This window comes from Bombus vosnesenskii, unplaced genomic scaffold (genome assembly GCF_011952255.1).
Source record: "Bombus vosnesenskii isolate JDL3184/JDL3185 unplaced genomic scaffold, Bvos_JDL3184-5_v1.1 scf7180000013348, whole genome shotgun sequence".
NCBI classification, from domain to species: Eukaryota; Metazoa; Arthropoda; class Insecta; order Hymenoptera; family Apidae; genus Bombus; species Bombus vosnesenskii.
Genome location: NW_022882984.1, coordinates 112,249 through 125,007, shown reverse-complemented (window position 1 = coordinate 125,007; position 12,759 = coordinate 112,249). Strand labels below are relative to the sequence as shown.

Below are 12,759 nucleotides of genomic sequence, written 5' to 3'. Positions count from 1 at the left end.
GTAACGACGAAGTCAGATTTAAGTAAAGAAGGCTGAAAAAAAACCCATTTTTTACAACCATTCTGATTAATACGAAATTTAGAAAATTTCCTTTTCTCTTCATTTTACAGATAAGATTATATAGTTCAACTCGATTGCAGACCCACCCTCGATATCGTCGTAACAATGGTCACTGTTTTTTCGACCAGTTGCGGAGAGACGCGATCGCGAGGAAGCGCGTCAACGGGAGTCGTAAATTCCCGTTACGATTCGAATAATCGACGCCACGAACAGGACGACCACTTTATTTCTGTTAGGATAATAGGGGTGGCTGAGCGAGTATAACACTGCTGTTAACAGGTTAAAATACACGTTTCCAACAACTATGTGCAGAAGATATTCACGCTGTTGCGTAAGGTATAAGAGAAGTAGATGGATGATTGACGGGTGGAAACCCGGTAAAGAGATGCGACTGATCTGTAGTTGTAGATCAAGCGAAGTCCGGTGACGATGTTATCGCAAAGGAAAACTGTTGTTCGGTGGTGATTGCCTCGTCGCTGGTCGCTTGCAGGTGGAGTCCTGGGGAACATGAGATAAGCCATATCTATGTTATATATGTCGAGTTCTCATTATGATTAGGGTTAGGGGCGTGAAACGAATTCTTATTTGGATTACACATTGTTGCTATGCGATGGAGAAGACATCGACTAGTGTAAATACGACTACTACAGAATTTGACAAGTAACCGCGGTAATCAGACACTCGAGAAGCTAATGACGATGATCCTAGGTCCAACAACGAATCCGTGGTCAACGGGGTAACAGAATGCGCTTTCTTCCAAAGCCCAAGTCGTAATCGACCTGCTTGGCTACGGTGAAAATATTACTAAACTAACTCTTTGTTAAAACGTGGAATATCCACCGAGCGTAAAGACGACAAGTCACTCGCTAATACGATCTCACTCGATGATGCTCCAGAGGAACATTACGATGGGGTGTGTCTAAGGATACGAGATCATCGGATTCGTCGGCGATAGCCTTCGTTCAGAAAGTGAGGGAAATTGACGCTGCTGTTAATTGGTCAATTTCCATGTTGGTGTTTAGAGAAGGATATTAGCCGCCCTTGAGAGAAAGTTGTTAGCGGAAGACTGTTAGCGGACGACTGATTGTCACCTTGAGCCCAAGTTCATTGTCACAAATCTCAAATAAATACAATTGCGTGGAATGACGGCAAATCTTTAATGACGGCAAAGACTTTAATTACAATTTTACAGATTTCCCCGAAGTTCCAAAGGGGAGGCTCCGGTGCCCTTTCACGATGATGATGGGATGATGATGAGACGAAAGGACATATCGGGACTTTCCTATACTACTATAGCTACTACACTTAAGCTATAACTATACACTTGTTTACTATAGCTACACTTAAGTAATAAAAATAAGAAATAGTTTTAATGTTCCAATCTGGCTTTATGACGATCGGCTTGGGCCCTAAGTGACATAACCACGGTCACTGAACGTAACCACGGTCACGGGAGGGACGTGCATCTGACAGAGGTATGGAATTATAAACATCTATGGGAAACAGGTATGGGATTATAAACAGCTCTCCTTAAACAGCTCCTTAATTATATAAGCTCTCCTTAAAAACAAAGATTGACCCGAGAGGTGAGGACCGGAATATATAAGAGCAGTTCCACTTGGATTTTTATTGGAGTTCATGAAGATAAGTTTTACTTGTACGTGGAGTTATACGTGTATCTAAGGCCATTGTCATTAGTGTGGCGCAAGCCAAATCGCCGTGATTGATTGTGAAATTCATCAAACGCCCACGACCCTATCCCCAACGTTAATCCGACATATATAAACCGATTTCCCCTATTTTTATCCGATGGAGCAATAACCATAAGGAACCTTTTGATTCGAAAATATCTTATGCCAATTGACGGACTTAACGATAAATCAAAAGGATTATTGCCACCCGATTAATTATATGTGCACGGTTGGTGAACGCCGCGACCGTAGAGAGTCACCGGACGTAACAGTCACTGTTCAATATAGCGACTCTAATTACTTTGTATTGCTCTGATATAAATATAATAGACGATCGGTTCCTCCGTTCGACCGCTGCTTATCAATCGATGACTCGTCAGTGTACACGATCACTGCGTTTCCGGGTGACAGTTTTATCAAGCGACGCGCGTCCAATGTGCCTCGGTTTCAGTGTACAGTGTACATTAAGCGACACGAAATCAACTGGCGGAAGAGTCATAAAATCGGACCGTCGTCGCCGCGTACCGATTGGACTTTGAGCGGTCAAAGATTGGATTGAGATGGTGGACTTCTTCTCATGCAAGATATATCAGGTCACAGATATATCGTGGTTGTCCTGCTGTGAGGATCGTTTTGTCGGTTGCTAGACATTCGATACATTGTTAGGAATATTAAGCAGAAACATGTCGTTCGAGTTGGATACAACGCCACCGGGATCGGAAGCCCTGGCTGTCGCCGAGAAGGAGCTCCGGGAGACCGAAAAGAACACGAAGGAGGGCCTCGCAGCTTTAAAGAAGTATATCGAGGGTGAGTTTCCAGAAAATTTCTTTCAACGTTCTTTTTGCCGATCATCTTTACTTTTGGCTTTGTCACATGTTTAATTCCGAAATGTTCTCTCGCGTAGTTCTGTCGCTATTTGTCTTTAACGCGAGACAGCGTGATTTTTACGATCGGGCTTACGAGAGGGATTTGCTTTCGAATTTGGAGCTTTATGCTTTGTCTTTAGGCGATTCTATCGCTATTTTCCCTTACGCGATGATGGATTCTGTAGGAGTTTACGGAATATCTTTGTCTTCGGTATTTGACAGTTGGCTAGCGTTTTAGCGAAATCTATTAGTTTTCGATATTGATAAAAAATTGGCAGCGATCTAACGGGCAAATGTAGGATATCCGTGCTCTAAAATTTTATCTTCGCCTTGAAACTTTCGTCTCTTAAGGGAAGAACGTTAGACGCACGATGCGATAGATTTCTTTTATGCGAAAAGTCGAAGATTATTTATCTCGATGTGAAGCTTCTACTAGTCGATACGATAAATCGACGAAAGCGATCTTAATCTTCGCGGCCACCAACGTTCGTAAACAGGTGAACCATTAGATTTTGACGTCGGGTTACGTAGCCGTTGCCGAACAAAGATATTTGACAGTTTACGCAAGCTTGATCGACTATCTCACTTCAGATTCTTTAATAAACGAAGACAGTGGAAAACATTACGTACTACGTACTGGCTTTGTTTTTCTTTCCATTGTCATCCATACTATATTGAGAAATTATCTTATATTTAAGAAAACAACTAACTGGCGATAATGTGCATAACAAACGCACAATTCATAAGAAACTTCAGAAATATGTCATACACGATAGTCGGTTCGTTTCTAGATTCAACTTTTATTTCCAATTGTTTTAATAATATTCTCCGTCATGCGATGTAATTTGTATAAATGTAATAGATATAGCACGTTTTATATAACGATTAACGTTGTTTATTCGTACGTTCGTTGCTATAATACGTAAAAATGCGATGTTTGCAACATTTTAAATTTAAATGAAAATCAATATTCAATAGCCGGTGTAAATCAATTCGCGAAGATGCTTTTTCTTTAACAATCGACAAAAGAAAACTGTAGATTTTTAATAATTTATTTGCATAATTTTAATCAGTTCCAGTTAGTTTCAATAGATGTCGAAGAGAGGGGAAAAAATATTGAAATATCTCTGAAAGTATATAGAATTAAGAAAAGTATAAGCGATATGTTAACATATTCAAAGGATTGACGTTATTCTAGGCAGCTCCGAGTGCATCAGAACGTTCACTGACGGTCATCATCGCTTCTTCGATAAGAGCTTATCGGTGTGGCTGTACAGTAGCGTTCGAGTTTTCGTTTAAACATCGTCTGTGTTTCACAATTCTTGAACGTTGATAAATAGAGTCAGTACAGCAGGTACACGGATGAAAATGATCAAAGATCGTTGGTAATACAGTTGATTAAATCTGTATCGATAATGCTGTGTACCTTGACCCTTGACGCTGAGAGGTAAAGAAACCTGTATATCTAAGATAAGATTCTCGTTGTACCGATACAGAACCGTGTCATTAATGCCAGAAATAGTGTCGACGAAAAAACTTTGCTACTTTTTGTTTTGTACTTTTTCTTCGCAAATTAGATCGATCCAATTCGAGATATTAATATTGGCTAAGTATAGAAAGAGAGTATACTTGCCAAAGGGTATAGAACAAGTTTCTTCTTATCTTTAAACAGTTACGAATATTACTGAAATAGTATTACACTCTGTTTAGAAACTCTTGGCAGCCACTCTATGCGAGAATGTCGTGTAAACAAAAATATACTATTGTGAAACAAATTCGTAAATATAAAAAAAATGATAGAATCTTGTTTGGAGGTCAATATGGTCGTAACTTTAAAAGTTGGTACATTTTACTTTATTATTTAGGGAATAAGGAAATACGCTCGATCGTCTTACAACGCACTGCGTTGAAAATACTGCTTTGACATAGTACGGTGGAAAAATTACGACAGCCTTTCTTATAACACAATATTCGACACAACACAGAACGAATTGGCCTCTATTTGTATGACAAGGTTTCAAATTCACGTCACTAAAAGACATACAGTAAAATCTGGTAGGACTGATCATGCAATTTAAATGTGAATAGATTCGCAATAGAATTCGCTTAGTTTATCTTCGCATAATTTGTTTACGGATAACATCCACTGTTATCTCGGTCAGTTCAAAAGTTTCTTTGATCATTGGAGATAAAGTATCATTATAGTTTTTGTTAGAGCTCGAATGGAAGCAAGCGTTTCTGTGCAAATTGGAGTTAGATATATCGGACGATAGCATTTTTTTCGTTTATTGACAGAAATCTATCGATGAAAACGTAATTTTTTAAACGTAATTCAGCATACGTAATAAAGTTCTTTTCTCATTTTGATCGCTTGTACTGTTCCGTTCCTGACTTCAGGAATGAGTCGCAGATTGTTGCAATTTCCTTAACAAGGAATACCGGGGCAATTTTTTACGGAAGAGGTTTCGCTGTGAGCACGCGAGGACAGTTCGATCTTCCACTACTGTCGTGACTGATGAAATGAAAATTATTTCCCGAGTGAAATATAGTTTCTATATTGAATTGGATGAATTGAACGAATTGAAAGGGATATTATCGAATAACTTGTGTGCGTGTTCGAATAATTTCATAAAATTCAATAGACCGTTCCGAAGATTTGCATCTATGGATCTAATCGAAGATTAAAACTCTTTTGCCAGTTATGGAAATCTAGTCAATAATTGATAATTTCTCTCATTATTCGACTGAACGATTTTTATACATTTTTAGAAGATTTGTTAAGCAAAATTTAACATATATATGTTTCTAATACAAGTATTTTAGTTATATGTCTAAGTAATATAAAAATATAATATTCTTTATAATTTTTCGTGCATGAAACAGGTTTTTACTTTCTTTCGCTGTTCATATAGATTTTTAAAAATATTCTCAATTAAAGAGGTTGCCGCAAAAAAGAGTCAGTTCCGGTAATTTAAGTAAGTTAATACAAAATAATTGAAAGTCAATCAAACATAAATCACTTTTTGAAACCTGCTACAAGTGCATTGTCAATATATACCTATGACATAGCAAATGCCTCAATGGTAAATAAACATTGGGAACGAAGATCAAGTGCTTAACAGACACGTTTCCTAATTTAGTTGCAAGATCTCTATTTACTCAGGACACTTCGCACGGTAGCTTCGATATCCTTCTATTTTGTATATTTAGGTAACTGTCACAACGGCATACTTGAGCGTCTCGATTGAATATTTATGTGTCTCAGTGTTACGCATCCAAGTCACTCCATGCTCGTATTCGTATAAAAATACGACAATTGTTACGTCCCGTGAGATAATCCGTACGCCATCCCTCGTTATGTGGCCACCAAAGGTCCACGTACCGTTATTCAACCCTTCGATATTCTTATTAATTGGAAGCAATCTCTAATCCTGCAAGTGTTTTCGGTTTATGGACGATCCTTAAAACAGTCCTTATGTTTATTGTGCGCTCTTATAAATTACGGAGAAAGCGGGTATCACCTAACGGGGAAAAGCGGTTTTTTCCCCAAGAACAATGTCACTCACGAGCCACGTTGGTAGGAGGCTTCCTCCTCCTATCTTCATTCTTTAACGTTGATTATAATCAATGGGCATCGCGGATCGTTAGCCTCAATTTCCTAACGAAAAGTGTAAACAACGAATCCCCTGTTTTCGTTCAAAAAGCACACCCGTACCGTGCTTTCCTCCGTAATAAGACGAGAGCGGACGGTCAGTCAAAAGTTCGGCGTCAAGAAGTCAAAAGTCCGGTGCCAATTCGAAAAGAGTCAAATCTCTGCTCGGAAAGAGTCAGACAGCAACTCGAAAAGAGTCAAAACTTAGTCGCCAACTTGACAAGTCAGTAAAATCAGTTGTTGGAAATAAAATATATATTATAACCTGTTAACCGCAGTGTTATACTAACTCAACCACCCCTATTATCCCAACAGAAATAAGGGGATCGATCTGTTCGTGGCGTCGATTATTCGAATCGTAACGGGAATTTACGACTCACGTTGACGCGCTCCCTCGCGATCGCGTCTTTCCGCGATTGGTCGAATTTACAACGATATACACAAAATTTGTATGTTTTTACTTTCTGCGGTAGTCTTTGCAGCGACATTCGGTTTGCACTGTATAAACATATACATAAACAGTAAAAGTAATACCCAATGGCAATAATAATTATGTTTAAAATTTAAGAACCTATGACTAAAAGTAGTTAGCTATTTAGAGGTATGTAAATCTAGGCTTACAATCGAAACACTTTCGCGTTTTTAAGCGTTTCTTGCCTAGTCGTAGCATGAACTTAGTCACCTTTTGTGGCTAATCGCTATCTTAGCTTAACTCCCTTCTGTTCCCCTTTCCTTCTCCTTCCTCCCTTCTCCTACTTGTTTTATTTCAATCCCTTCCCCTTGTTTCTCAACAACTTCTTCATATTTCCTGCTTATCTTGCCGTCTCTTCACATTCCCGTGCCAGTATCTTCTAACGATGATAAGAGAATGTAATTGTAGATATTAAACAAAAGCGTTGAAAGTGGTGAATATTGATATAAGGAATAGTTGAACGTCTATTTTTGCGAGCTCTACGAATGAAATGTGCATGAGCTGGCTCTGTATTTTCTAACTTTTATGTAGATCTTTAGTTTTCAAAATGTTTCGTATATAATTGGTTATAAAATTCGGGTAATTATATAGAAAAGGACACGTCTCACCGCTTTTAACGATTTTGAAATACATTGTCAAGATCAATATTCTGTACAACCTTCTCCTATACACGTTATCGCAAAGCCGCTTGATTTCCGCTTTTCCGAGATATTTGGAAAAAACCTTGGTATAGTTTACCTTACGATTACGCTTCGTTCTGGAGTAGCGAGACGCGCTTTCACGTAGCCCAACTTAAACTGAATTCATCGATGAGATAGGCAACCACTTTTAATACTGTATATATAAAAAAGAAAAACGAATGGATCATGGATTGGACTAGATCGCTAGAGTATTAACCAGCCTCCATTAGGCGGTCGGCTATGCTAGTGCGAAATAATTTTCAATGAATCTATTTATATATGAACTGATATATGACATATGAACGCTATACCTTATCTATTCGTTTTTTTTCAGTTGTTTACATTCACAATTTGTCTGATTTGGACATTTGGTTGAAATCTGTCTATTTGTTACGTACAATTAATAATTAGAGTACATAGTATATGTATGTCAGCTACATGTAGCCTAATGGTAAGCACGCGCGATTTTAATCTTTGAGTTGTACACAAAAGTATATTTGGTATACGCTATACAGTATACAGAGCGCTTTAATTTTTTCCAGCCAAACGTTCTTGTCAGTATATCTTATAGATCAAGATTAAACAAAAATCGTATAAATATCATTGGAAGTATTGTCAAAGTTTTATAACAAAAAAAAAAAAAGGAAAATAAACTATATACGAATGAGCAGTAACAAATCTACTTTACTACGGTATAAAGTGCGAATAGATCAGAAATATTTACATGTAGTAGTAGTTAGAAGGTATCACAATACCTGTGCAGCTCCAACTCTGATCTTACTAATCTTGCGATCGACAGCGATAAGATTGAATTTATTAATGTTCGAAATTTTCGTTTATTACTCGTTGAAGTTAATTATATGAAAATCCAGCCATTTATATACGGTATATATATGGCATTATATATATGGTAAAATGACGTGTAGTGGAAATTAAATTTCATTGAAGTTTTTTGTAAACATCTCGGAAATGAAGGCCGGGCGATAGTTACAGGTATGGGAGAAGATTGTTCGAATGTCAACGTTGACGGCATAATTCAAGTTCGTTGAAATCGGTGAGAGGTACCCTTTTCTATGTAATTACCAAAGTTCGTAATTCCATGTATCTATAAAATGGACGATATATTATACCTAGAAAAAGTTTTTATAAACGTTCGATAAAAATCGACGATTTCAATAAAAAAAACCTTCGTCACAAAGTCTACAAATCTAGGTATATATATATATATAATTCCTCCGCGACATAATGGTAGTTACATTTATAATAATTATATAATATGAACATTGAACATTGTGCTTAAAAAAATTGATATACATGCTTATATTGAGCAGAAGAAATTAAAATACTTTTTCTATTTTCCTGAATTATACTTCGTTACGATATCTTCAATCCTAATAGCTGTAATATTATTCGTCATACGTTTCATACGTTTTAACGTTATTTATCAAATTAACCACGAATAAATTTCTCATTATCATTTCCAGACGACAAGACACTCTATTTTCGTACGGACGAAGTTTTTCTTTTGATATTCCTGCGACCATGCAAATTCTACGCGAAGAGCGCCTACGAGCTGATGAAGAGGATCGCCGAGTTTAAAGATAAAAACGCAGCTCTGTTGTCTAATTTGATGCCAAGCGACGAGAAGGTGGCTATGCTCGAGCACAACGTGGTGAATGTCATCAAAGGAAGAGATAATAAAAATCGAAGAATACTTGTTGTTAGCTGCGGAAAGTCTTGGGACCCGTCCGCTGTCAGCGCCGATCAAATATTTCGAGTGTTGTATTTGGTTCACCAGCTCGCCATGTGGGAGCCGCTAACTCAGGCAAGTACGATAGAAATTGTCGACGGACAGGCTGGTTTTATAACGCTGTTGGTTTTGTAACGTTCAATATACTCGTGATTATATGGTTATGTAAAATATCACAGACTGCGATCGTAGCTGAGAAGTTTATTTCTTGCTTTGGTAGTTCGTGACTTGCTTTTCAGACATGCTTTTATGTTCGTGTAAGAAAATGATCCTCATTTACAGATATACGGAACTGTCGTCATAATGGATTTCGAGGGCCTAAGTATGAAACAAGTGATGGGCATGACACCATCTTTTTGCATGAAACTCTTGACGTTCATTCAAGAAGCTATGCCTCTGCGTTTGAAAGAGGTTCGTAGACAACTTTGACTTAAGGATTTTGTAATATTTCTTACTATCTCGTAATGTTGCGCGTTGTTACGCATGAATTCTGGATTTTGATAATTCAAACGAACACTATAGGCAGGAAACATGATAAACCGCACCAGTTTTCTTATGGGAAAGGGATTTTTAAATTCAATGCACTGTCACCTATTTCCACTTAAACGAATCTATTCTAAAAACCGTCGAATTTTAAAAATTATGAGAATCTTCAAAATCCGGATTAATGGAACTAACTTTTACACCTTCCCATAAATGCGCGAACGTCTGTAATTTAGTTCTGTATGTGATAGGATCGACCCAGAGGTGAAATTACTTTACGTATAGTTTTAACGCTTTTGATTAATAATGTCGACGATTCTAATCGATCGTAGGTACACTTCGTAAAACAACCGTTCCTATTCAACATGGTGTGGCAGATGTTCAAGCCCTTCGTGAAGGAAAAGCTAAAGAAACGTATGTTCTTCCACGGCAACAAGATGTCCTCCCTTCATGCATACATTCCAGTTAGTCACATTCCGAAGAACTACGGGGGCAATCTACCGGAAATCGATTACACCAGTGCCGATTGGTATCCTGTACTGCTTCAGCACGAAGATAAGATTAAAGGTAAGATTTAATTAACCTAATTGGAAGTATTCATTCTTTCCAGTTGTACGTTATATAGAGAAAAAAATCGACGTTGCATTCGAGTCTTCTTAAAATATATGCTTTATATTCTTTAAAAATATAAATTTTTTATAGAATTTACGAAAGACATAAATATATCCTTCTGAATTATAAATGGATTTAATAGAAATATGTCAATTAAAATATGATAGAAGATTATTGAAAAGGAAGACTCGAATAAATCGGGATGAAATAAACATTTTCGATATAACAAAGCAAGAAACTGATACAATTTCTTTTATTTTTCAGAATGGAATTCGTACGGATACCGTAAAAATGAATAATGAATATCGAAAAATGAAGAGACTAAAACAATGAGGCATTCGAATTATACTGTGATCATATTCTTGTACAAAGTATTTTAAGAATATCAACAATTGCTGTCGTTGCACATTTATGATGGATTTATCAAGTTACTATTAAGTGTATAGTTTTGTACGAAACATGGTTATTTCTGTATATTATAAATAATATTTGCTCACTCCTAAAATATCCTTTGGCAATGAAAAATATGCTTTCGAGAGAAGCATGAATGACGAGACTATAGTGCAATAATTTTTAGCTTGACGCACAGACGAAATTAATCTTATCGCGACTTATTTAACGTTTTCGATGCGGTCGAATTTTTTTAACAATTAAAAATATTTCAAGCTCGAACAATGTAAGCAAAAGACTATAATTGGTATACATGGTATACATGATTGTTGTTTGCATCTTCTTAAAATGCAGAGCAAAAAAGAAAATCCGAGTACAGTATAAGCGTAAAATGAAAAAAGGCAGAATAGAGAAAGGAGGAAAGTAGAATAAGACTTTTGAAGTAGATTGTTCTGGTGATAGGCAAATTTTTAGTCAGGCAGTTTCATCTTCATGATAATTTTTGAATAGAGGAACCAGGTTTTCGAACTGTTTATCTTTTACGTCTTAAAAGTTCATTTCGAAACCTTTCTCCGTTTCAAGCAAAATGTTTGTAAACCTGTCCTAATAAGATTTACCTTTAAAAAAATATACAAATTCATGCAAACTTATGCAAACTTATTTTTAAATTTCTAAAAACACTGCTATAATATTCGTAAGTGTCGAATATATTTTTATATAGTTATATGGCATAGTTTTGTACGAAACATGGTTATTTCTGTATATTATAAATAATATTTGCTCGCTCCTAAAATATCCTTTGACAATGAAAAATATGCTTTCGAGAGAAGCATGAATGACGAGACTATAGTGCAATAATTTTTAGCTTGACGCACAGACGAAATTAATTTTATCGCGACTTATTTAACGTTTCCGATGCGGTCGAATTTTTTTAACAATTAAAAATATTTCAAGCTCGTACAATGTAAGCAAAAGACTATAATTGGTATACATGGTATACATGATTGTTGTTTGCATCTTCTTAAAATGCAGAGCAAAAAAGAAAATCCGAGTACAGTATAAGCGTAAAATGAAAAAAGGCAGAATAGCGAAAGGAGGAAAGTAGAATAAGACTTTTGAAGTAGATTGTTCTGGTGATAGGCAAATTTTTAGTCAGGCAGTTTCATCTTCATGATAATTTTTGAATAAAGGAACCAGGTTTTCGAATTGTTTATCTTTTACGTCTCAAAAGTTCATTTCGAAACCTTTCTCCGTTTCAAGCAAAATTTTTGCAAATCTGTCCTAATAAGATTTACCTTTAAAAAAATATACAAATTTATGCAAACTTATGCAAACTTATTTTTAAATTTCGAAAAACATTGCTATAATATTCGTAGGTCTCGAATATATTAACAATCGTGAGAGGCAGTAAACACAATTAGAAATTCTAAATAAGAATTCAACGAAAATCGTTTAAATCGAGCTTGATGTTAGTTACAAAAATTCTAAAATTACAATGCGTAAAGAAGAAGGCAAACTCTTTACGCATTTATATAACGCTTTCGAACTTGACTCGAGTCGTGCAGGTCAACTCGATTCGGAGCGCTGTTCGAAACTGGACTAAAAAGAAAGTTTATCGTATAGTACGTAACGACGTATAGAAATTTCTATATCATGTGTGACCACGTCTTCGTATTTCTAACTTCGTTTTAACGAGGCGAAAATACAAGAGGAAGAAAAGAAAATGAAAATAGGCAAAACGGAGAAACGAATTTTATAAATACGAATTTTATAAACATAATTTATTAACTACATCGAGTTGTGTTATCAACTAAACTTATTAATTATTTCTCTAACGTACATATTACATATAACGCTATGCGAATAATTCATATTTTTAAGAATACAATTTAGAAGATGGAACGTAGATAGCAAATCGTTTTGTATATTTTACATATATCGGATATACTGAAAATTTTCGATGAAAAATGATCGATATTTGAACTGTTATAATTTCGTGATTCGTAGAATTTCGTACAACAATCTACTTGGGTTCATTTACAAGCTCGAAGCTGCTGCCTAGTTCACAACATTTTTTAAGCTTCATTAACAATCGTTTAAATT

At 36.0% G+C, this 12,759-nt stretch overlaps 1 protein-coding gene across 1 annotated transcript; it reads left to right on the top strand.

Annotated features, from left to right (window-relative positions):
- The first annotated feature begins 2,206 nt into the window (after window positions 1-2,206).
- On the top strand, window positions 2,207-10,773 carry LOC117236343 (clavesin-2). Its single transcript, XM_033499189.1, has 5 exons — window positions 2,207-2,558; window positions 8,906-9,246; window positions 9,454-9,582; window positions 9,987-10,221; window positions 10,531-10,773. Exons 1-5 carry the CDS (start codon window positions 2,435-2,437, stop codon window positions 10,563-10,565), a joined length of 864 nt encoding a protein of 287 aa, XP_033355080.1. The 5' UTR covers window positions 2,207-2,434; the 3' UTR covers window positions 10,566-10,773.
- The last annotated feature ends 1,986 nt before the right edge of the window (window positions 10,774-12,759 follow it).